The 25,762-nt window shown below is 42.3% G+C and overlaps 1 protein-coding gene across 6 annotated transcripts; it reads right to left on the minus strand.

Annotated features, from left to right (window-relative positions):
- Positions 1-1,543: 1,543 nt before the first annotated feature.
- Positions 1,544-25,717, minus strand: LOC114879371 (amphoterin-induced protein 2-like). Of its 6 annotated transcripts, none has more exons than XM_029194237.2 (8): positions 25,364-25,717; positions 24,990-25,273; positions 24,758-24,896; positions 23,354-23,437; positions 22,801-23,192; positions 22,566-22,727; positions 22,363-22,441; positions 1,544-4,745 (listed from the first exon to the last, which is right to left on the minus strand). In XM_029194237.2, exons 7-8 carry the CDS (start codon positions 22,430-22,432, stop codon positions 2,863-2,865), a joined length of 1,953 nt encoding a protein of 650 aa, XP_029050070.1. In that variant the 5' UTR covers positions 22,433-22,441; positions 22,566-22,727; positions 22,801-23,192; positions 23,354-23,437; positions 24,758-24,896; positions 24,990-25,273; positions 25,364-25,717; the 3' UTR covers positions 1,544-2,862. The 6 variants fall into 6 exon arrangements, with proteins under 6 accessions (XP_029050070.1, XP_046144158.1, XP_046144159.1 ...); XM_046288202.1 differs by having other exon boundaries at positions 23,342-23,437; XM_046288203.1 differs by lacking the exon at positions 23,354-23,437.
- Positions 25,718-25,762: the final 45 nt, after the last annotated feature.

Here is a 25,762-nt window from a genome sequence, read left to right on the forward strand (position 1 = left end):
CATAAGATTTGTGAAGACAAAATGGTTTCAGCGTGCCAGTCAAAGTGTTAAACAGAGTTTTTGTTATTTTTTTATGATGCATTGATACTTGTAAAATTATGATACACAGTTAAAAAAAGTGAGTTTTTGCGGACCTCAACCTCATCGAAAATTTGTGGAAATATTTATTATTAGTAAGAAATGTCAATTGATTGAACGTTTGATAGAAGTATGGGCCGGGAATAAAGCAACCGAAAGAATTGAGAAAATATTTAAATGTACTTGATTACTTTTATAAGTATTTTTTTGTATATTAATAATGCAGAAGTATTGATTAAAAGTTAAAATTGTGGCTCTATTTCTACAGAAACACGAAAAACCCATTTTTCATACCGTGGCTCTAATAATTTGATTACTGTAAGTCGACTTTCAAGGAAGTATGAATAATCTAACGTTGACTATAAATAAGTAGGGATGACCTGGTACCCGAAAATTTGGGTCACGCTCCCAAAACTTTCGGGTACCCGCGCACGCCCCAATAAATAACTTGAAAAACATCCTGCAGATCGGGTATCGATCTTCGAGCGATGGGTGCCGGTAATTGAAAGCCTATTTAACCGGTCGAGGGGTAATATTTCGGGAAGGTGTTCGATGAAATTATTATTCGTAGCTCGAAACCGACGATTCTCGATCGTCGAATCGCTGGTCGGAGGTTTACCGTGGCGAATCGAATATTTAACTTTCGAACTTTCCCCGGGAGGAGGGCACCGCGTCGGGAGACTTTAATCAGCGGGAATTCGATATTCCATTAAAATTTCTAGACGCGTTGCGTTTCGAGGAGCCGCTCCACGACGGCGAAACTTACACACTGAGGCGAGTTTTCCGTGCTTCGTACCCGCGAATTCGTGTAATGATTCCTCGTTTCGTTGACGCGTGACATTCGCAGACGACGTAGCCATAAGTAAGGGAGAATTTCAGTAGGCGAATTCGGGGGTACGATCGCTTCCGGTGATGTTTCGTGATGGATACGTAACGCATCTTATTCCTGACGCGTATCGAGTATATTAAGTTTCTTTTCTCATTTTTCGTATTCAAAACGTAACATCTTTTCTTCAAACTTAACATCATAAATTAATAAATAAATATATATATATATATTTATATATATATACAGTGAGTGTAAAAAGTGTTTGGACAAAGTTTCATACAGAATACCTCATTTGAAATTGGACCAAATGATTGGTGGTTCTTTGAGAAATTATACAAATTAATTTACTAACGATAAGATATGTGCTTTTGTCGTTTTAAAAAATTACAATTTGTTGAAATCGTTAAAGAATCACGACTTTTCATCTAAGAACATAATAATGATTAAATAACATTCTAATTCTTTTTAAACAAATTATTCCAATTTAATTTAATTTCAATATTAATATTTTAAATTTAAATTTCACCCATTGTTTTAAATTTAAAACACATTTTTAGATGAAATTTTAATTACTTGTAATTTCTAAGTGCACCGACCGATCTCGATGAAATTTTCATTATAGGCTCACATAAAAAAGATGAAAAATTATCCTTCACTATTTCACGATTTCAACAAATTGTAATTTTTTAAAACGACAAAAGCACATATCTTAGTATAATTAGTATAACTTCTCAAGAAACTTCAAATCATTTAGTCGAATTTTAAATGAGGTATTCTTTCTTAAACGGTGTCCAAACACCTTTTACGCTCACTGTACATGTACGCTTACGTTTGTATAAACGCGTAATCTCGTCCTTAAATATACTCAGTGTCGTAGTGTGTCCCTAAGAGTAAAGGTCGCGCCTATTATTGCTTCAATTTACAACGATCCTGAAGACGGTTCTCTTCTGTCGACGGCGACAAGCAGACAAAGTAAAAACAGAAGAAAAGAAGAGGGACCGTCTAATTACGAATCCTAACGTGTCTTTTGCTCCCTTCAGGTGTGTACCAACGTGTCCGGGGTGTTTAACAAGAGAAAAAAAGAAAAATGTAGAAACGCGTGAACCACGTGTTTTCCATTCCCTCATTTCAGCTCGTTTCTCGTAGAAATCTTTGCTCGAGGTAGCCGAGGTGTTTCGCAAAAAATCTTCAAGATCCTTCAGCCTACCAGGCCCTACCTAAACGCGGACTTTGCCGAAGTAGAAACGAAAAGGAACGAGGGGATACCTTGGACAAAGACGCGATAATTGTAGGTGTACTAGGAGAGACAGATGGAGAGGGATGTTAGAAATTGAGGGATAGAGCGAAATGGGAAGAGTAATCTTGGGATGCTGGCAGTGTAGGAGGGTTTAAACGGACTAACGAGACGCTGCTTTGATTTGATTTGTCACTACGTTTAAACGCGAAATGAACACCGCCCGCCTTGAAACACGGCGCGCAGCATTTGCACTGAACCAACGGAATCCGACGCAATCCGTGAAAATAAATACGTTCCCCGAGCCTGGCCGGCTAGAACCGGCAACGGTTTACGCGCCGTACAATTTACATTCCGAATCAGATTGCGTTCCCTCAGCGAAAATGCATTCTGCTTCTCCAGCGTCGCAACTATCTCGGAAGACATTTCATTTTCAACTCTGTCCACCGGTTGATCCTGGCTTCCTCTGCCATTCACCGCGTGGACGATACCCTCTGTTCTGTGTACCGGCACGATTCGAATCTACGAATCTAAAACTGTTCAAAGCCAGTGATTCTAGCAGCCCGTACAATGGACGACAGTTCATCGATACTTTCGGTAACCGAAGGATTACCGTACCACGTGTCGGCGTTAGAAGATCAGCTCGAACAGATCCCGAACCCTATCGAGGGTAGGGGCTTCTATTGGGAAAGAATCTTGATGGAAAATAGAGTTCGACGGTTCAAACGAACACGACGTGAGGCTTCTGCGGAAGCGGTGGTTCGTACTCGTAATCGTACTCGTAGTCGTAACCGTAGTCCACCCGGTTCGATCTGGGTGCAGTCGGAGTCTGCATGCGATAAAGCGACAGCACTTCCGGTTGTTCGTCGCGGAGATCGGTCACGTCGGCCACCGCGTACACACCCTCTTCCGTTTGCCTGGCATACGGTTCCGTCGCTTCTTCCCGTCGATTGGTCCTAACGTGCCTAGGTGTTTCGTAAATGTTCGTGTCTTGCGACTGAGGGCTACGTTGTCCGGCCTTTCCTCGAGGTGTGTCGTAAGAGGTGTCCTCGTTCCTGGCTAACAGTCTTCTGCTGTACGACTCGGCGTTCTTGTCCAGCTCGTCGTTGTTCCTTCCCACGTAGACGAGAAACTCCGGTCGGTTGGGCGCGGCGTACGCCAGACGTTTCTTCCTCTTGGATCGTGTCAGATGAGCTATCACCGCCAGGATGGTCGCCGTCGCGGCTAGACAACCGGCAGCCGACAACGACAGATAAAGAGGGCTCAGTCGGCAACGCAAAGAACCTTCCGACAGAGCGATCAACGCTTTGCCGGAGAATTCCTCGTCGGTACAGATAATATCGCGGCTATCCAACTCGAGCCTCGACTCGTTCCGTCGTTCTTCCGCCCTGATAACGTTCCACAGCCAATGCACCGAGCAATTGCAGACCAGGGGATTGCCGCCGACGCGAAGTGACGACAAACCGTCAACTGGGAATTGGGTGGGTTGCAGGGTCGACAGGCTGCAACGACGCAGCGAGACCCATTTCAGATATCTCGCGCTGTAAAGAACCCTGGCTGGTAGCTCCTTTAACCCTCGATTACCGTCCAACGAGATGCGTTCAAGATTCACATTGTCGGCGAACGCTCTGGCGTGAACGCTAACGATCGTACAGTCGTTTAACTCGAGGCTCCTTAGCTCGAACAGATTACGGAATCCAACGGGGCCTAGGTTGCCGAGAGGATTCCGACTGAGGATCAGGTTCGATAAAACGTTTAGCCTTGCCAACGCGGACGTGGGCACGGAGGTCAGGTTGTTGCCGGACAGGTCCAGGTGCAGCAGGTCCGGTAGACGATCGAACGCGTCGTCAGCGATATTCCTGATAACGTTGTTCGCGAGATCTAACGAGACTAACGACGGCAACGACGGCAACGAGTCCCTGTCCAGCTCCTGTATCAGATTGTCCGAGAGATCAACCTTCTCCAGACTGGGCGCCAACGCCAAGTTCGCGGTTGGTATTTCCAATAGCGAGTTCCTCTTCAAGATCAACGTACGAATCTTGTGTAGGTTCTTCAACAGTCCTTCCGGCAAACTTGTGATCGAGTTGTCGCAGAGATTTAGTATCTCCAATTCGCTGGTACTCTTGAATGCTTGCTCGTCCATGTCGGAAATATTATTGCTCGATAGATTCAACTCCTTCAACGAGTCCAATCCTTGCAACGAATTCTTTGCTAATGCCCTCACGGCGTTATTGCTTACGTTCAACGTGATCAGCCCCTTTTGGAAGACGAAATTGTCTGAACCGAGAGTGTGAATTGCGTTCGAGGTGAGATCAAGTGTCTCCAGGTTACCGTAGAACCCGAACGATAGGTGAATATTCCCGACACGATTGTTCGACAGATCCAAGTGTTTGATTTCCGGATTCAGCTGGATCGGAACGACCTCGAGGCCCGCGTAAGCGCAGGACGCTCGCAAACTCTCGTCGTCGCAACGACATTGGGTCGGGCAGAGACCGTTTGCCATCACTGACATCGCGACGGCCATCGCTATCGCGATTGGCAACGTCGTCGTCGACGGTCCACGTGATGCCATTCCATATGAACCCCTCCTCGACTGGAACTGCCCTGTAACAGCATACGGATACCATTTAATACTGCTCCTGACATATACCTAAGTACATACAATTTTACAGATTACACTGGTAGAATTAATTCTGGACAATTTGAATAAAAATATTCTTTATTTTGCTATGCTAAATTGATACTGTAATATTTTTATTGTAATCTATAATGTTTATACTTCATATTTTCACACGATTTGGTTTGTAAACGTTTGAAAATTTTTATTTAAAAAAATCTAAACTGTGTCGTTATTGATATGAAATAGCCAATCACAGGATATCTAAGGAAATATTAATTTTTTTCTACCTCCTTTGATGTGTTGAAATTGTAATTTCTATTGTATATTAAAAGTATAATATACGCTCTGAAATTAGAAAACAATGATTATATATTAAATAATTTAAAAGTGTCCAGAATTAATTCCACTAGTGTACATCAGCTTTGTGGTGATTTCAAAGTTTTGCAAGTTACCCTTTTCAATTTCCAACAAGCTAATAATTTGAACTTTAACCAGCGGGTACGTCTCGTTAAATTTTTACCCGTCCGTTTCGATCTCACCGTCTATAGACACATCTATCAATAATATCGAGCTAATCCGACAACGAATTGTTTATTTGACGTCGAAGTCGTGATTTATCGAACGATTGCGCAGATGCGACGAATTCGCTGGTTATAAATAAAAGTGAGAAATAGAGGATTTCGTGTAACTGATGGTACACTCGCAATCGAAACGATAATAAAATGAAAACGATAGGAAATTATAATTGTGACTCTCTCCATGGTCCGCCGTGCTAGGGTTCGCTCTAACGTCCATCAAAGAATTTTCCTGAACTGTCGGAAACAAACCACGTTATATACATACGCGTTATCTAGCACCTTTTATAAAATGCACCGAACAACATGTCATTGGTCCAATGCCAGAAGGCCGTGACACGTAACAGTAGACGACAGGAGGCGAAGCTAACCCAACCCCCAAGTCCGCTAAAGTTTCAAGTTACCCGACCACTCAACTTTTCTATAGCCACCGCTGTTTCCTATAATACTTTTCTACTTTTCCTCCACGCGTTCGGATAAAGGCGTTTTCCTGCTTATGTTTCAACCATACTCGGTTAACTTCAACCACCCCCAGGCTATAGGAAGCGGTGCCGTTCGGTCGAGCGGACGCTTTAATATTGAATAGAAACCTATAACCTTTAATGGTCGCGTATAAGTTGGACACTTAAAATAACTTTTTCTTTTTTTCCCCTCCTCCTCCATTGGCCGAGACGGCCCTGGGAAGCTTCTTCCCTCCGATCGGCCAGCGTCGTTGTAATTATGTAAACGATACGTACCTGGCGGAAGGTAACCGGACGAAACAGTTTCGCGAAATAAAAACGTCGACCGGCAAAGGAAGCTTTGTAAAGCTAGCTAAACCCGCGAAAGCGTAACCACCCTTCACGTTCCACCGGTTTTGCTGCACAAACTCCGATGCAGCCATCGGGGTTTATTTACGGACACCTGGCGCCGTTCAATTCTGCGTTCAGATTTTGCCACCGAGCCAGAGGATGCATCCGGCAGCCAACACTGCACTTTCTGTGTCAAACTTTGTTACCCTTTTCGTTTTTTTCTCTCCGCGAGAGAGGAAGGAACAACGATATAATCGGGGGGGAATAGTTTGAAAAGCGAATCGCGCGCGGCTTGTTGCCGCATTCGAAAATTAACAGGCCGATAAAAAGCTTTATTCCAACGTAGTATTTGTTGCAACGGCACACTGGGAATTCGCTCGAGTTCGTTCGATCGAGCGTGCCTTTTTTTTTTTTACGTCGTCTCGCAGGACTGAAATAATTTCAATTCCGTAACCAGTCTTCTGGCGGTGGTGCACGAACTGCACAAATTACTTTATGGCGGGGACCATAAAGGGCCCGCACGAAGGTCCTGTACTGTATACCTGGTAGTGTACAGAGCTCTGGACAGAGCTTTACGGAGACGAAAAATAATTTAATATTAATATTTTTTGAATGACTAAGGCCATTCAGGTATTTTTTAATTAGTACTTTTACTTAATATTGGCGCCCTGGGAAAGATTATCGTGGCGCCCGTTAAAACATATGTTGAAAAACAAAGTAGAAAAACGCGTCAGGGAAGATGTAGACATAAATACAGGGTTTCCCAGGATTAAACGATCAAACTGAGTAAAAATAAGAAATTAATGTTATATAAACATAGATCCGCAGATGCTTCATAAAATAGTTATAATAAAAAATCGTGTATCGTTCAGACGTTAATTCGCGGCATGAACTAATAGGAAGGATTAATAGTGCATTCCCTGAATTAAAGCAAGATAAAAATGAAATTCGGATCGTTACATATGAGATGTAGATAGAGAAAAGAGACTACTATACTAGGGATACCGGGCTGTGGCGCCCCCTACAGATCTAGCGTACTGAACCTAACCTAACCTAACCGAACCTAACCAAACCTAACCTAACCAAACCTTTTTCTATTTAATCAAAACTAAACGAAAGCTCCCGCTGTTGATCGAACGGGTTACAGGTTGTACCGTGTAGAAGGAAGAGCCTAGTTTTCGTACGGGCCCTTTATGGCCCAACCATAAACTGCCATAAAGTAATTTCTGCAGTTCGAGGCGCACCCTTCTGGCAAGCGTTCCAGAACCATTGGACGTTCCTTGGAAAATGCTCGTCTCGGTAAGTGCTGGCGGTGGCCGGTAATTTTTCACGTCCCTTTTTCTGCGTTTTGCCCCGGTGGAATAACGAATGGCGCTGATCTCGGTGTCGTGTATAATGCACAGATTTATAGCATTCCTCTATCCGACAGAGCTACGCGCCCCTAGCCTCTTCTCGGAGTCGCGAGAAAAAAAAGAAATACAGAGGGACATTAACATCCAAGGCATGTAATATCTCGTGGACGGCAGGTCCAACGTTATTTTCTCCAAGAAATCGGTCCTCCTATGTTTTCCTTTTCTTTTCACCCTTACTCGGTTTCTGACGAGTCTGAAGTAGACGTCGGATTTTAGGGTGGAAGACGAGCCAGGAGACGAAAGTCGCGAAGAAGAGGGTGAAATAGGAGGATCAAGGGAATCGTGATTACCTTCGAAATTCGGGGGGGTTCCTGGGCATCGCTATAAGCGACATCAGCCTGATAAACAACACTTGTCTACGAGCAGAGAACGATAAGGGCGAAAGGGCGGTTGTATTAGCCGAAACGATCGCCGGCAGGGAAAATATTTGTGTTAGATGCTTCCGTGAAATTAGGTCGGTATTACATGGCTTTCACCGAGACACTGGAGCTTGTTTATTGCCTTTTATTGCTTGATTCGATTACCTTCCAACTATCCTTTGCTTCGTGCTATCCTTATATCAAATATCTCCCGGTCAGATTGTCTCCAATTCTTTGCGGCGCAAGAAACCCACAATCTTAAATAATTATGTATAATAAAAAATATTTACCTATTATTAGGGTTTAATAGTTATACTATAGTTATAGAGAAAGGTAACTTAATTGGTAACTTTTTTTATATTTATATGATAAAATAAGAAGATGTGAAATTCATCATATATCATCGCTCAACAAATTCTTATAATTTAAATGATAGCATAATTTATACATTTTTAAAAGAATTTCAAGGAACAAATTTTAAATTTTAGTGAAATGAATTTTAATTATCAGCCTGAAATTATTTCTACACTATACAACGACTAATTTTGATTGAATCGCGAAAATTCATTGAAACTATCCCACGTTTTCCAGCTTCTGGCGAAGTTTTATAAGCCATTCTAAGCAATCCGATGTTTGCCTAAAGTTATACCGAATTATGTCGTGCGAACACGACAACTGTAACAGCCAAGTTTCACACGTGCTCGGGCGGTGTGGTGGCAATCTGTTCGTTTTGTAAAACTAGCTACCGAGGTGATTTATCTTTGACGAACGGAGATTACCGCGATTAAACGTAGCGTTTATCTTCGTTCCGGCAAAAAAGATGATTAAACACGACACCGGATTTCGGGTATAGAAAAACTAATCCGTGTCTAAATCGGACTCTGGTATTACGGGATAATCTATCGATTAAATAAAAATTAATGAAATTTGTTCGATGGAAATGTTCCCTCGTTCCAAGTTTGAACAGCATTGTAATGAAACAATTAAACGTCGCGCAATGTGCTCTCTGCAAAGGGTTGATTTTCAATGTCCAATCGATGGATTAAAGATCGATGAACGGATAATAAGCTGCGGATATCGTCAAAGTGAATACGTTCGAATACGCCCCCATTTCCCGTCTGTTTTGTTACATTTCATTGTTCCTCTTCCAGTCTGGTGACACTGGTATTACACATAAATTATTCGCTCGTCTCTGTCGGCTGGTGGTTCGCGATATCCCGAGATTTTCTCTACCCCGGCGTTTAACGATAAAAGAGAAAATAAATAATAAAACGACGGAGATTTTCTTATCTGGCACGGATGACGAAATTTGTCCCGGGCATGCATAATACATGCGGAAACGGCATCGAACGAGGTTGACTAGGCCGTTTCTGACTTCTTGTCTATAATGGAATCTGCACGGGCCTGGCCAATTTCGGGGATGGTATAAAGCAAAGAAACCCGTGGGTAACGTATAACAGGCCAAGTCATTCAATTTACAGGATCCCCTTTTCCGTTTCCAACTCATCTCGTTTCAGCCCCGACGGCACCGAAACTGAACTGAAGATGAGCCAAACTCGTACCAGACTTGGCTAACCACGAACGCTGCACCCTTTTAGCGATGGCTACGATCTACACGTGTATACTTCCATTACGGAGGGGGGGAAAAACAGCGATACAAGGGAAAGAGGAATTCTGAAAATCTCCGTTTCTACGGAATTAACATCCCGTTTGGTTATGACATCGCGTTTCAATCAAGTCGGACAAGTGAAAAGCAATCCGACAGATTCATCAAGAGAGAATTAAATGAATTTAAATCATCCACTGTAGTTTTACAGTCGGGGGCAAAAATAACTGTTCAAAATAGAATACCTCGGTTAAAATTGGACGGTTTCTTTGAAAAGCTATACAAATTAATTCACTAAAATATGTATTTTTATCTTTTTAAAAAATTACCATTTGTTGAAATCGTGAGAAAAAATAGTGAATGGTAATTTTTCACCTTTTTATGGGAGTCTATAATGAAAATTTTAAATATATCTTTCGTAGATTCAAATAAGATATGTGTATGCTGAAAATTTCATCGAGATCGATCAGTGCATTTAAAAGTTATAAATAATTAAATGTCGTGATTTATTTTTTCCCTCGACTGTAATTCAACTTTAACATTCGATTATCCTCTTCCCAGTTATATCACAAATTATTCATCATCGCGTATAATTCTATTCATTTATTATTAACCCTTGAACAGCGAAGCCTGAATTGAAACCGGGACTCTCTCCATGGTCCGCCATTCGAGAGTTAACTATTACACCGCTCTGCTATTTTTTCTTCGCTATTCCTCACGGTCTCTCTAATTAATTATTCATTCGTATCTTCAATGATAACAGAAAATAACGAGATCTCTGCCAATTGGCAGGATTTCATGCAATTTCTGTGGATAAATAAATTTCTACCACTAGAGATCGTTCTAATTTTCGCGCGATCTCTGGTTATCGTCTCTTCAAATGGCATTGAATGCGCTTTGAACGAACTAATGCGTTCGTGTGTACGTTAAGCTAAAAGTCATTAAGCAAAATTTTTGGCGGAACGAGAGCGATAATCCTTAACTCGCTTCATTTTCTTGCCCCGGCAAAAGAAAGGTCGTTAAGCGGAACTTAACTCGAATGTCGGATCATCGAAACACTCGTGTACGCGAGATTTATTTCCACGGTTAACGGCTCGTAAACCGTTGATAAACACGATAGTTACTTTTCCGAAATTTATGGAAATTTATACTTTATAGATAAAAGTATTCTTTTCAAATTCACGGAGAAAGAATATTCTCCATTGGAGCAGCGATACGGGACCTAATTATTATCCCATAATAGCAACACAATGCAAATGAATACACCCTCTGTATGAATTGAAAACAGTTTCCCGGTATCGCGTAGTCGTTCGAGTCGAAAGTATTCAGCGTTGCTTATCGGTAAAGGTGGGCGAATATGCATGAACCGTACGTTCCGCGCACACGTAACCGAACAAACGAACGAACAACGCGGTATTGTAAATGCCGCTGCAATTGGCCCAGATATCGCGCATACGTTAACAGATTAAACGTTAATATCCGCGGTGGAACCGGGATTTTCCGGCAGTTTCGCGATGAAACCGTCGCGAATTCGCGGAGCAAATCGCAGGCTATTGAAACGTTCATTCACTTAGCTGAATTTCCCAATAGGACCCAATAATTTTGTCTCCTTACACGCCTCTATTATACGCACGTTTTCAACGAAAGTACTGAATCGATCAACAGCCGGTTAACAGACGGGAAATCAGAAAATCGGTAGAGGAGGTTGCGCTTTAATCGGACGCTTCGTTCGTCTTAATGAATAGTCGACGGCTCGGTCGGCCGGTTGGCTGAACGACACGCTCGTCGGGAATAAATTACAGGTTCGTAACCATGGAAGTGGACCCTTTAACGCGAAGCGCCCCTACTTTAATTTATGCATTTCTTGACCCGCGCCGACGGACCCGGGATTCCTACCTGTTGGTCCCTGCCCGTTCTACCACCTGTTCGAAAGGTATCCAACTGGTAGGAGAAGAAGAAGAAAAAGAAGGTGTATTTAGATTTTTCGAAAGGCAGCTGCCACGATTTCGAAATCCTCCCCGTCTGGTTAAACAGTGGAGCCGAAGGGTGTTCGAGAGCGAACGCCTTCGAATTTAACGGCGTTTAACGAACCGAACGGTCGTTAATTTACCAGTCAACGACCGGTCGTGGGAAGGGCAATCTTTCGGAAGGGAACAGGGAGGAAGGATGGAATTTCTTCGCCCGAGGGACAGATGTCCCGATCTGTATCGATATAATCGAAAAAGGGCTACGATCGTCCTCAGGCGGGTGTCGATAATGAACGCTCTCGGATCGAAAGGTTATTAGGCGAAAGGGGTGTGTTCGAGAGGGCGTCATGAAATTTTCATAAAACGATCAACAGGCTGGGGAAGAAACGGCGCCAAAAATCTTCTGTTTAGCCTCGGCCGACTTCGAGGCCATCGAGTTCGAGAGGTTGCCGGCGGCTGGCCAGAAAATTATGCAAATCGCGAAGGAGATTCGAAGCCCTGGAAGCGGCGCGCGAAATTGGAAGCTAGATAAGGCTTGCCAGAGATCTGGATGGGAAAAAAGGGGGGACGTCGATGTACGGGCGAACTAACTTACACGCAGGCACACAGATAAAATTGCGAGGAAACGATCTGGCTACCGTCCGGTTCGTGTTTCCAGAAGGGGATGACGACGCCACTCGATCGGTCATCGAGCATCTCGAAACGATTTTACCGCGACGTCGGCCGGGGGAATGGAGCGTGCGTCCGTCTCGATAAAATATTGCCGCGCGATATCGGTGGAAAGAGATGATCGCGTAAAATCAGAGGGTGAGACGAAGAAGGGTCCGGGCGAAGAAAAGGGACCTGGGTGGAGACTCGATGCGATGAACGGAGAGAAAGCAAGGGAGAAACGTGTGCTCTCGCTACGAGAGGGTAGAAACGAGTGGGAAAAAGCCCTGTGCAATTGCGATCCGGACAAATATCCGGAGCCGAGACGAACGGCAAGCGAACAAAGAGAAAAGAGAGAAGGACTGAAAGCAGAGAAATTGTTCGGGTTACTGCGAAACGAAACGAAACGAAACGAAACGGAACGCTTTTCTCGCTCTCCTCTCTTTCTTCTATATATATATGCAGCAGTCGATAAACCGCGCCTGCGTAGCTCAAACACACAGAGCTCACCCCCGTGAGAGAGAGGCACCCTCCCCCGTACGAGCTAACAGGGGGTGCTTCCTGCACGCATACCTACGTTCCGCGTTCCCGCGCAGGGGTGTGGATTAAAGATATTAAAGATACCGAGAGTCCACGTTCGTCCTCTTTCTAGCTGCTCCCGATTGTCGTACGACCACCATACACCCCGGTGCATCGGTCACACCCTATGCTTTTCATATAGCGCCATATCATTTTTATTGTCAGTACCCGAGTGCCTCTTTCAGTGCTCTCTACTCTTCTCTCGCATCCCTTTTATCTCCTTTTCTTTTCCATGTTTTCCTTTCTAATGAATATTAATCAATGACCGTACCATAGAGGAATCGTTTCATCGACGAATGAATATTTACGCTGCTATTTCTTCCTCCTCTTTTCTTTTTTTCAAACTTTAATTTGCCCTCGTATGGCGCAATATGGTACGAGGCTAACTCGCGGGACTTGTAAGTAAAGACTTATGGGACTTGGTCGAGTCTTTTAGTTTTCATATCTTGATTTCATTCAATCAATGTGGAGTTCGAGTTATTCAGAAATAGAGAGAATATTTTGAAAATATCGTATATGGAAATCTACCATAACGTATGTATAAAATAAAACTACGAAACGAGAAATATGGTTATTTCATATCGCACCCTCTTTTTTCCGACACAATGCCACGACACAAAACTATTCCGGAATAACACTTACGATACAGAAATTTCAAGCTAAACGCCTACATAAACGATTCGCCAATATTCTCAATGCAGATTAATTGGCTCTTCGTTGAAACAAACAATGAATCAACCATTAGTGCTGTCTATTAGTAGATATCCATTGTTTGTTTGAACAAAGAGCGAGGCATTTTGCGTTAGAAATATCGATGGAACGTTTATGTAGTAATTTTGACCAAACTTCAAGCTTTAAATCGATGTTACACTCGCGATCAAATCGGTCTTCCCTAGGGAAAATCGCGATATAGAGGTTGGATACTTTTTTCTATTAATCATTCGTTTATACATGGTGTTAAAAAATACCTTGAAAACCTCTACACCGCTGGATAGATCACGAAAAATCGAGATGAAAAGTTCTGTAGCATTTTTCGATAGGATCAGTAGTTTAGCCACATTTCGTTGTTGAAAATTGAAAAACAGACCAATCAGCGCGCAGCTTGAGTGGCCAGACTCTCGGCGCATGCGCAAGCGCGACGCCGGGCGGCGCGATTCGTCCGCGGCAGAGGAGGCTGCTCCCACTCCGCGGGTCTTGCCACTCAAGCTGCGCGCTGATTGGTCAATTTTTCAATTTTCAACAACGAAATGCGGCTAAACTACTGATCCTATCGAAAAATGCTACAGAACTTTTCTCTTAGATTTTTTATGATCTATCCAACGGTGTAGATGTCTTCAAGGTATTTTTTAACACCCTGTAGATTCATCGAGAAGGAAAATCTAAGCGGCGCTTCTGACATCCTGTTGCATCCAGAGAGCGGAAAAGGAACCGCGCGTAAATTCGGTTTGCGTAGTAACACGCGTTCGGGGCACGTCTTTCCGGTCCGCGTTCGTGTCTGGTGTAATCCGCGGCGCGTGTCATCGTACGCGCGTTCAAGACGCTCGCTGGAATCGATATTCCATGGTACAGGCTGAATAAATCGACTTTTCCTGTTCCGTGATTTTCAGCTGTTTGTTATAGACGGTTGATGGCGTGGAATTATGTCGTTGAATTATTTAGCAACGCGTTTCGATCGGAACCGCGATCCTCGAAGGCCGAAGGAAAATGAAAAACGATGCCAGGTCGTTACATTACCAACGTAATCAACCTGGCAGAAGACTAATTAACATAGCATTAACAATCTGGTGACCAGCAGGTCCCATGGAAATTTTCTTTTTTAAATATGACTTCGTTTTTGAACAACGCGTGTTATCCGCCCCGTAGGAACTAGAATTTATCGGTTCATCGTCCGCTCATTTTTGTCTGTATCGTCCCCGGCAAAGGGGAGTTTAATGACCCCTAATTTTACGCCGGATGATTTATTTTACGACTCGCATGTTAATTGGTCGGTGATTTTTGTCTCTACTCGATAAGCCAACTTTTTATCGACGATAAAACAGAGGAACGTTTACACGCGTGACGGGGTTGATTTACAACCGGGAGGATAAAAGTGTTCCTTCGAAGAACAAGAAAATTATGATGGAAGAAGTTGAGATATAGCGAACTATGCAGATGTTGAGGAATAAAGAGAAATAGAAAAATATCGTAACAAACTTTAAAGCGATCATTTCTTTACAGAAAAGTATTATACATTGGGTGATTAAATTGTTAGAGCCACTCGCATAAATTGATGATTTTACATAAAAACCGAGTTAAACGGAGTTTTTATTATTTTTATATGACCTATTGATACTTGGAAAATTATGATATACGGTTGAAAAAAGTGAACATTTTTGACTAGCCTAGAAATTCTTCGGACCTCAATCCCATCGAAAAGTGAAAATATTTATTATTAATAATAAATGTCAGCTGATTGAACGTTTGATAGAAGTATGGGCTAGAAACAAGCTAAAGTGAACTAGAGCGACATTCGCTGCAGAACTAACCCTTTTTCGGCTATTTCCGGTCAGACCGGATGTGGCAAAAAAAAATGTCGGCCATTCGTTGAGATTTTGACCAACTAAACACAATGGCGCCTGGATTTTTTCGATAACGTTCCTCTGTTTTATCGTTGATAAAAAGTAGAGATAAAAATCACCGACCAATTAACATGCGAGTCGTAAATTAAATTTTGGCCTGTACAAAAGTGACAGAAAGTCTAAATGCTATAGCCCCTTTCTCAAGATTTTCAATCTTAGATACGGGTTGGCTAATAAAGCAATTAAAATGAATTGCTTAAAATGCATAGAAAGTATGCCAAAAAGAATTGAGTAATTCTCAATGTGTAAATATAATCTTTTAAATGTATTTGTTTATTTTTGCAAGTATTTTTTTGTATATTAATAGTGGAGAATTATTGATTAAAAGTTAAAATTGGGGCTTTATTTCTACAGAAATAAATATGGCTCTAATAATTTGATCACTCACTGTTATTAATATTCTAATCGTTTCACTGATTTCAAACTTGGCAAAGTAAAATCCTTTTTATTATAGGAATAATTTCATTACCCTTTGCGTGTACGTTTATTAAAGCCTTAATCATCGCTGTGATAAGAGAAGTTGAAAACTCTAGAAAATCTTTCGGGATTTCGTCTCGGAACTAGCAACAACAAACTTTTCCCCTCGCTTCCCTACACCAGTTTGTTTCCTGTCTTTCGAGAACTTCCTGTCTCTCCCTTTCACCACCTTTTTACCTGTTTCCATACGAAGCAGGGAACACCTCCCATCTGCCAGTCAGGATGCAGTGGATCCGATTACAGGTGTATTTTGTGGGATGTTCGATCAGTTTGCGGTTACGGGAAACCGGAGATTAAACGCGTCGTTTCTTCCTCTTTTAAATGTTCCCTCGACGAACATTGTAAACATAGTCGTTATGGATTGTCGAATATCCTTATCAAATAATTAATACTTCCTCAACGTTATCAGCGCTCTTGAAAGTAGATAAATGTCCGTCGGTTTTAACAGGACATTAATCGTTTCTCTCTGCTTTCGAAGAGCGCCTCTTAATTCTTTTTAACGTTCCATTAAACGCGAATTTATAGTTCAAAGAACGTAGTATTATTTGATAAAAATGAAACTAGGTTATAAAAATATGTTTAGTTAGATTAGGTGAATTTCATTGAGGAATGAAACTATTACAATAATCAAATTTCCTGGATAATTGATAGAAAAAATCAACTTGCAGCATTTTCAATACGATTAAAATCAAATTTCTAGGATAATTGATAGAAAAAATCAACTTGCAGCCTTTTCAATACAATTGAAATCAAATTTGACGAATGAAACTATTCCTCTTTGATCCTTTATATCACTTGTAACCTGATTTACAGTTCACCTGGTATATAACTCCTATTATACTCTATCGGTTCGAATTTATTTCCAATAATTCGTTCAATCCAACAATCGATGTCACGGAAAATTGATACTCTCGTAATTGACGATCCGTTTAATTGGTCACCTCTTTGTTACCCTTTTTTTCTATCCATCTAACGATTTAAATAAATAACTAAAAATTTGTCTTAAAGGAACAACGAACGATTAATCAGCGAGACCGCGAGACGCGGGATTCGAAGTTGTTGGGGGCAGGGTTTTATTAGCCATTTACAACGTACACGTTCCCGTGGGATTCTTTCCGATTCCTTTGTTCGATTCCACAATGTTGTTCGTCGTGTGGTAAGTAATCGCATTGTTCCACGGGAATACGTGGAGGCACGGCCGTTGTTGTGGTCCCGAGTCAATTAATGGTGCAGTTGTTCGAGACAAAAGAAATCTTTCTCAAGTGGATCACCCGAACCGTGACCTACCACCTAGGGGGCTGTAAACAAAGCCAGTCGGCAAACAAAGTTGGTAACAAAGGCAAACACGATATCCGCCCTTCGGCTGAGTCGTGTATAAAGTTGAAGTGCAAGGTACAAGTTCAACCCCCCCACCCCCACCCTGAACCCTCTATCTTGAAACTTAAATCGCGGCACATCACCGCGAAAAGTGGCTGCGAACTGCCGTAACGGTTAACGTACGTGTATGTAACGTTTTATACGGCAAGTTGGCCGATAAATCTTCCCTTATCGAGGCTCGCGGGGTTGGATGTCTGTGTGGGCGCGAATCGACGACGGGCCACACGTGCGCGAACCAACGAAACAGAGAAATCTGTTACGCGGCAACGGATCTCACCCCCAACACCGACGTGGAAATAATTTCAATTATGAAGTTGTTCGTTGTTCGGTTTTCTCGCGATAAAGAACGTCGCCGATGGCTAGAGGGAAAAGCGACAGCGTACAACAGGTAGCGTTACGATTCTACTCCATTGAAGATTATACGGGGTGTCTTTCAAAGAGATAAGATTAATAGTTGTAGAAATAATTTGTATTCGGAAGATCCTTTCTTTTTTCCTCGTGACTCTTGGGAACACACGTAGTCGATCGTCTTTGGCTTATTTCTAGAATCGAATATTTGTGCCAGTGGACGAAAATACACGTGGTACCGTGTGTACGGTAGTTGACATCGAGGATTTTCGAGCATCCTCGATGTACCCTGCATCTCCAGTGTTCCTTCTCCCTTTGGATCGTATCGGTGAAGTTAGGAAGGATGGACTTTAAAAGAAACGAGGAGACAGCTGCAGCCACCTCGAAGAAACGATTCGACGCGGGGATAAAGCGGTTAGGCCCCTATCCATCCTCTACTATTTTCTTCCTTCTCTTCTATTTCACCTTCTCTCATCTCTGTCTCTTGCTTTTTCTCCGTTAGAACGGAGGGAGATGTGTATCTCTGAAAATAGGATTGGTGCGGCACGCATTGTGCCGAGGACACGGTCGCCTCTCCACCTCCGTTTCACCCTACCCTCCTCTATATCCTTGTATTTATAGCCCTCGGCTTTTCCACCGGAGCTTCGCGCCCTACGACCGCTTAATTCGACCGCTCGCAAGAATACAATCTCGAGAGGAGAGAGAGAGAGAAAGAGGCATCAATAGCCACAAGCAAATGCCTTCCGACCAGGCGAAGACCAAGGGAGGACCAGGTGGACTTCCATTTGCTACTTACGCCCTGAAAACTTTCCTCTTTTCATTGGGCTACTTCAGAGGAGAAGGAATAATTGACTATCCCCCTGTTGCCATTTCTCAAGTGGAAAAGATACTCCATTACAGGTTTTTTGTTATTACATGAAGTAAGGTAGATACATCTTACTTAAAATGTACCCTACTTTCCTGCCTCGTCATTGAAATCCATCGCTGATCCGTGATAGCGTTGGTTGGTCATTTTATAAAGCGTGTCACTCGTGGTCTGGTCATTTATATGGAAGCACTTGAACTCGAGTGCCTGGAGAATAATGATATTCAGATATTTCCCCATTGTGGTTATATTGAAAAATTGAAATGATCAAAATAGAGTGCATTTTGAAAAGACCCATTGAAATTGAGTCAATTATTTTTATATTATTGAACGTATCCATTGATATGCTCGGCACAATAAACGGTATACAGATATTCTTTTGACAGTTCGTTTGAATACCGCTGCTGCTGTATTAATGTACCCTTAGAATCCTTAAGAAAAATATCAAGCATCGATCTTCTTTCCATTCCCGTTCGTACGTAAATATGCGAGGATTTATACTGTGGAAGCCAATTCGTGACTTTTCTTCAACCCTTTCGCTAGGAAAAACGAATGTATTCTTAGCTCTACAAAGAACACCTTAGTTCTTTAATTAATTTCTATCCAGTTCTTCAACAGTGTTTCACCGTACACGCATTTACAACGCTTAACGTCCTCGTTTCCTCTATCTTTCGTCAGCTCCGTTCCTCTTCCTCTTTTTTTGTTCTATTTTATCGCTAGCTCGGTAGCTGCGAAAAATTCCTCGGTCGGACATAAACTGTCCCGGCTGCGCTTTTATCCCGCCACCTTTTTTTAAGCCTTTTTGCGCTCGCATTTGTGGCCCATTTTCACAAGCCACGGATTTTAATACAATCGCTCGGGGGAATACCTTTTCTCCAGCCAGGAGGAAACTAATCAGAGAGCAGGGTGCACGAGCGGGGTGCGTTCATCCGTGGTACACCAGGTGCGTTGCGATTTACCGAGAGCGTTGGAAGTCGATCGAGGACGGGCATAGAAAAAGTAGCAGACCGTAGGACCCACGGTCCCCTCGGTTATTAAAATTTCTCACGAGTATCTCGGTTCCCTCTCTATTCCCATTCATCCTTCCCTCCGTCGAGCGACGATAAAACGATAAAAACCGGAGGAGCAAACGCGACGGCCTACCGATAATCATACTTTCCTCCGTTTTCTTCTCGCTTTTCTCTTGTTAAGAACTCCGAGCAACTCTTCTGTCTCGTTCGCGAGATCGTCCCGCAAGCAATCGCATCGGTCATTATATTTAGACGTCGACTTTAATTGTGTATCTTTGAAACCGCTGGTCGTTAGAGACCGCGAGTATTTGAATTTTTAATTAAAAATATCTCCTCTTCCCCCGGGATCCCATCCGTCCCCGGCGGCGGTCCCAAGGAGACTGACGATGCGTGCGAGGAGGCCTCGTATATATAGGCCTGTGGCGGACCGCTACTTTCAGGTAAATGCTTACGCGGGAAAATTTGAATTCGCGGTAAAATTGATCAAGCCGAAACGATGCCAAGCGTTCGGCAAACATTATCAACTAATTAATTACACGAAATATATTACAACCGCGTCTCTAATGGAGTAAATAATCCATAGTACACCTCCGAAAGAATATTTAGGGCTTCGAATGGAAATAATACGATGTACGCGTTAAAGAAGATCAGTCGAGAGAAGAGCGACGGGCAGACGGTTTGTCGCGATATTAAACGCGATTCGCAAGATCGAAGCAACCCGCTTCGCAGGGTGCACACGTCGCACATTATTAATCGGACATTTCAAGGAGAGCTGAGAAGTGTTTGTCTACCGGCGAGTGGACGTGCGCATGATTTATGAACTTCACCGATCCTACTTAGGGCGTTAGCGTATCGCCGTCGCGTTCAACGATTCCTTGCAACGAATCAAAATTTCATACTACAAGGGGTTGCATTCCGTCTCGTACTTAATACCACCGCCGCGATATTAAGTCGGTGTTAATAATAGAGGAGCGTTTTAGGGTGATTTCACGTCGGCTGGAAAAATAGTAATATCGGAACGAACGGGGTAAGGGTGCATTTCATTAACCGGTCTCACCCTCTGAGTCAGACTTATCGGGATTAGAAGTATTCCACCCTTTGCCGCATCGATATCAGGAAATTCAGTAGGAAATTCGAGCCACCGCTCGACTTCCTAAATATACGTTTCTCCGGCGACGATCGGTGATTTAATATATTTAACGGTCAGGCAAACTCGTCGGCTGTTATCCACGCTCAACGATAAACCACTGAACCGTGGCCCCTATTGTGCTCGCGGATTTTTACGAAATCGTATTAAGCTTTGTGCTCAATAATTCTCGTATTGAGAATAGCTATGGTTACAGAGATGCCGATAGAACGGACCGGACGGTTCAATCGAACGCGGTATTGATAACCGAGCCTTCATCTTTAATTAGATCTATTGGAAAATCCGTTTGGTAAGGAATACTCGTCCAAGTCTTTATCTTCGTTTCCTCTACTAAAATGAATTTTATGCAGTTTATGAATAGTTGACGAGGATGCGTGGTATATAGAGTGTAATTATTAACCCTTTAACGGTTTAACGCGTCTGGTAGATGCGAGTGACGATACGGGGTAGTATATCCCGTGCGTGGAATATACCGCACAAAGTCTGCTCGTTAAACAAAAGGCAACGCAAGTCAATTCCTTGTAACGATTAACGCGAATATTGTAGGTGAAAGAAAATACGCGTCGCTTGGACCGTACTTATTGTCGGTCGCTTTTGGCACGCTTTCAAAGGGTTAATTATATTACGCAGAGCATAATGTACCGTCGCTGTGAAAGAAACAGGCAATTCTTTCCATAAGAGCTTCAGGTACAGATGACTTGCCGCTGGCCGGACGTCTGTGACTCATTGTTAGCGTTGAACGTGCGAAAAAGGGGTTGCCGTAGTACTTACACCGACAGACGTGGAGTTTCAGTACGTTTCCCCGGAGTTGTGCACATCGACCTGGTCCACCGTCGATTTCGCACACACGGCACACGTCCTACGGCTCCCTGATCCCCGGCTCCGGCTCCGGTTGTCCAACAGTTCAATGAACGCCGATCAACTGGCACGCGTACCGTTTCATCCGGGCCACGGTGAGACAGTCTAAAACGAATCCAACTGGATAGATCTACCTCCGAATCACTGTTCCTGTCTAACCACGTGACTACCGATGGGGAACACTTGAAATTTAAGCGAGACACCGGTACAGTTCCGACCCGTTCCGTTCGCGTACACGAGCAGACTGGCCGTCGAAAACGCCTCCGAAGAGGATCGGGGCCCCGTTCTTCCGTAGCACGCGACGATCGCGTACGAACTTGGTCGAAATAGACTACCGAATGGAAAAGTTAAGCACGTACTTTGCCGCGGCGAGTGAAACTAAAACAAAGGACGGGTGAAGCGACGCCGGGATAAGAGGGTGAGACGGGGGGATGAGACAGATTAGCGGAAAGGGTGAAGGAAAGACAGAGACAGAGATAGAAAGAGAGAGAGAAAGAGAGAGAAAGAAGGAGGAGAGGACGAAAGACCGCGGTTTCTCCCTGAGATTTCGAGCTGCACTGCAAACAGGAACAGTCAGTCCTCACTGAATCGGAGTTTCGCTACGTACTCGCGGCTGAGGGACTTCGGGATCTGCGCAGTTGCTCACTCACCACCACCATTTCCACCACCACCACCACCGCCACTGCCACCACCATCACCACCGCCGTCACTACCACCATCCCGTCAACCCCAAACCTTCATGGCTCCTCTCGACTCCAACCCTAACATGCAGCCTAGGCAGCGCCCCAACTACGACCGACGAAACCTCCAAGCCACGCGCGAACGCCAGATTATTCTTACTTACTGAAAATTACTTTCAACAAAGTTAGTCCTGAGATTGTATCTACGTGCATGGAGGCGTGTATGCATACCTGGCTATGGGAATATGCGAGATAAATACGGTAATTATTTCGAGTCAACTAACCTTGACGTAGATGTAGATTTGGATGTAGATGTGATGCATTAGGGAAGCACGGTAGTGCAGTTGATTGCATCTATCGGACCTGTAAAATTAAATAATTAGATGTTTGTATATTCATATGAGATATGTTAGAAAGATTTTTTTAATGAAAGAATACCGGTACAAACGGTATGTTGTTAATTTTATAAAAGAATGGCAAGCTGTACCTTTGTGTGTAATTAACTACAGATTCGCGACCACCATCAGTATGCGATGTCAGGAATGTTTGAGTCCACTGCTGGGAATACTATGTCTTTTACGCCTTGTTAAGAGCATTATGGTCAAAGGCGGTTTGTGGCTTCCTTTACAAGAATAGGGTGGCCAACAACCTGCGGTCAAGTAAAATATTTAATTTCTACTTGGTGATTCAATTAATTCTGTGTGAGCATTCGTTGAACGTACCTCTTGTACGTTGTATTAGAAAACGATGATTCAAAGGGAGACGGATAAAAAGGGGTAGTTCTTCCTGTGTTTCCTATGCGGCGAACGGAAACGCAAAGGGTATCTCCACGCTTCGGATACAACGATGAATAGCCGGTGGAAAACGGCGGTGAATGAAGAAAATGGAACAATCGAATTGTGTTGGAATTTTATACAACTAAAAATCCGTCGAAAAGAAAAGAGAGAAAATCTTGTCTGAAGTCACGCTTTCCTAAAGTTCATTGCTCCGTACATGTTGTCTCCGCACAGTCCGGGGAACATTGGCGGTTTGCCAAAGTCATTCTCACATAATTTCAGGAGGATATAAGCGCCAAAAAATACACCAGACTTACGACTGTAATTCCGTCATAAATCTATAATCAGAAGAATAATCGTCGGGTAGGTTTTTAACATGGCGAAACATTAACGTGACTTGGTTTAATTAAATTTGATATGTTCTCGTGATACCGAGTTATCGTTTCGATTCAACGAGATCGCTAAAGCGTACGTCGAAATGTAATACCTATTCATTTACCTCTGTTCAGCTACAGATGATGCGATAATGCAAAATCATACGTTTCGCTAATTACCTCTGTGCGATAGATATCCGATACAAGACCTACAAATGAAAATGATAAACAATAATTTATTCGTAGAAAATAACGTGTATATTAAATGTTAATGGTTTTACTTTTCGTGTATGCTGAAAGATAAAAATGAAAATAAAAAAGACCGTATTGCTTTTCAAATAATACATAATGTGTTGTTACACGTTATCTGAAGACACATTAGCGCCATCTGCTTTTATACATTGAACAAATAATCTGGTAATGTCGGTAAAGATATCTTTCTGTGATTACTATACGTTTTAGCAGGGCCGGCCCTGAGATTCCGGGGGCCCGAGAAAAAGGGCCCATTCACATATATGACATAAAAAAAGTAGCTCAAATAAAATTTTTAAATTAACATTAAAGCTTGTATCACTAATTTACATTTGCATTTACATCGATTAATATTCAAGTAAACATTACTCTTAGACGCAAAATCAGTGGCGGCTCGTAGGTAAAATTAGTGGGGGTGCTGCTCCAGAAAATTTTTAGCCTTTGTTTAAAAAATTGCAGCTTTTTATGTGCGCATGCGCGCATAGTCAAACGCCACGCCGCTGGAACTGTGAAGCGCAGTTCCATACAAAGATTTTTGTATCTTTTTCATAAACTGGGGGATGACTACTGATATTAAGTTTAAGGGTTATGTATTGTACAAGTATAAAGAAAGAATTAAATAAAAAATTTAAAGTGGAAATAGGGGGTGCTGCCTATACGCGAGCCGTCACTGCGCAAAATCGTCTTATGGGGGCCCTGGACCTTGGGGGCCCTAGGCGGCCGCCTAGTCTCCCTAGGCCCAGGGCCGACCCTGCATTTTCTACACGTTAAAGAATAAACGATCAGATACATTTAATAAATGTTTAAATATTTTATGCTCTATTAAAAATCTGTGAAAAAAATATTTAAGATAGAAAAGTGAAAACTGAGCATAGTATACACATATAAGAAATATACATTAGGATACACTCATTTTTAATTTCCGAGCACGCATAAATCAAGGCAAATGTCAATTCAATGACCTTAAACTCCGATAATTACATTAGCGCATCATGAATAAACAGCATGATATAGCGATCAAAATTAAGATACATCGTTAATGGATCAAATGATTATGATTCATAAATAAGTATAAAGGGTATAAAAACACGTGACAGATATGTTTAGATAAATCATAGCTATACCGCTGTAAGTGGTTGCATATATTTTTGAAATTCTTTCTAAACGACGAATCACTTTTTCCATACATGTGTCATTCATGAAAATTATTGTACAGTATTTATCTAATATTTTATAAATTTTCCAACGAAAAGCAATAATAAAATTTTAAAATGTACCTTCGTTTCGACAGAAAATCAAGACTCGTTGAACAACACGTGTAACATTTCCGGTTGATTAAGTACGAAGTAAAGATGCACGTCATCTACCATTAAATTCCCTCTCTTGATATTATCCTCGCTATCCTGTCGTTTCATGCTGTTCAAAAAGGAAGGAATGAAGGTATGATGTGCTTGCTTTAAGAGGGAAATTAATTTCAGGCGGTAATTCAAAGCCAGGGTATCGACAAACCTAATGTCAATTGCAAAATTAATCGATTCCCTCTCTGTCCCTCTTTCACTCATTTCCCGTAGAAATACGAGTGGGGTTGGCAGGTCGTTGTTCCTAGTCAAGATCATAAGATCCCTATTCCCGGCATTTCGCAATGCTGGCGTAATGCCTGACCTCCGCTTCCAATTCTTCAGAATTCGACGTGTTGCACTCATCACTCAATCACGCATTGACTACGTGAACAAACGCTTTCAAACATACGAGTGACACGTACCATATCTATGCCATATCGATTTCCCATTGTCCTGTACAGGCATTCAACACGCGTCCACCATTGTTGTATTATGACAATTAGTGGTCAAATATTACAATAAAGTATTTAGAATTATATTTACCATCGTTTAGGAAACAAGTTGTTTACTCGTTATCAATAAAACAAATTGCTCGCAGAAACACAGAATGCTAGAATGTGATATATTTAAATAATTTGACGAGTAGTTAGTGTCAAAAGAAACTAGTTTTTTTTTCAAACACTGTTCTGCCGGTATTCGAAAGAGCCCCATCTCTTGGTTTTCTCTTAACCTAACAAATTGTACACCTTGAATACATATGCATAACGTATATACGTATGTATGTACAAATCGACTTATAAACTCGCGGAAAAGAAATTCATTGCCCGGTCTACTTCAGGAATCTCGAGTTTGTATTATTTTGTGATTGGCAGTATTTGCTATAGTATTACGTAGGTTAAAAAAAAAAGCTCACAAATTAAAAATATCACCTTATCTATTTAT

This window comes from Osmia bicornis, chromosome 12 (assembly GCF_907164935.1).
Source record: "Osmia bicornis bicornis chromosome 12, iOsmBic2.1, whole genome shotgun sequence".
In the NCBI taxonomy this organism is placed as follows: Eukaryota; Metazoa; Arthropoda; class Insecta; order Hymenoptera; family Megachilidae; genus Osmia; species Osmia bicornis.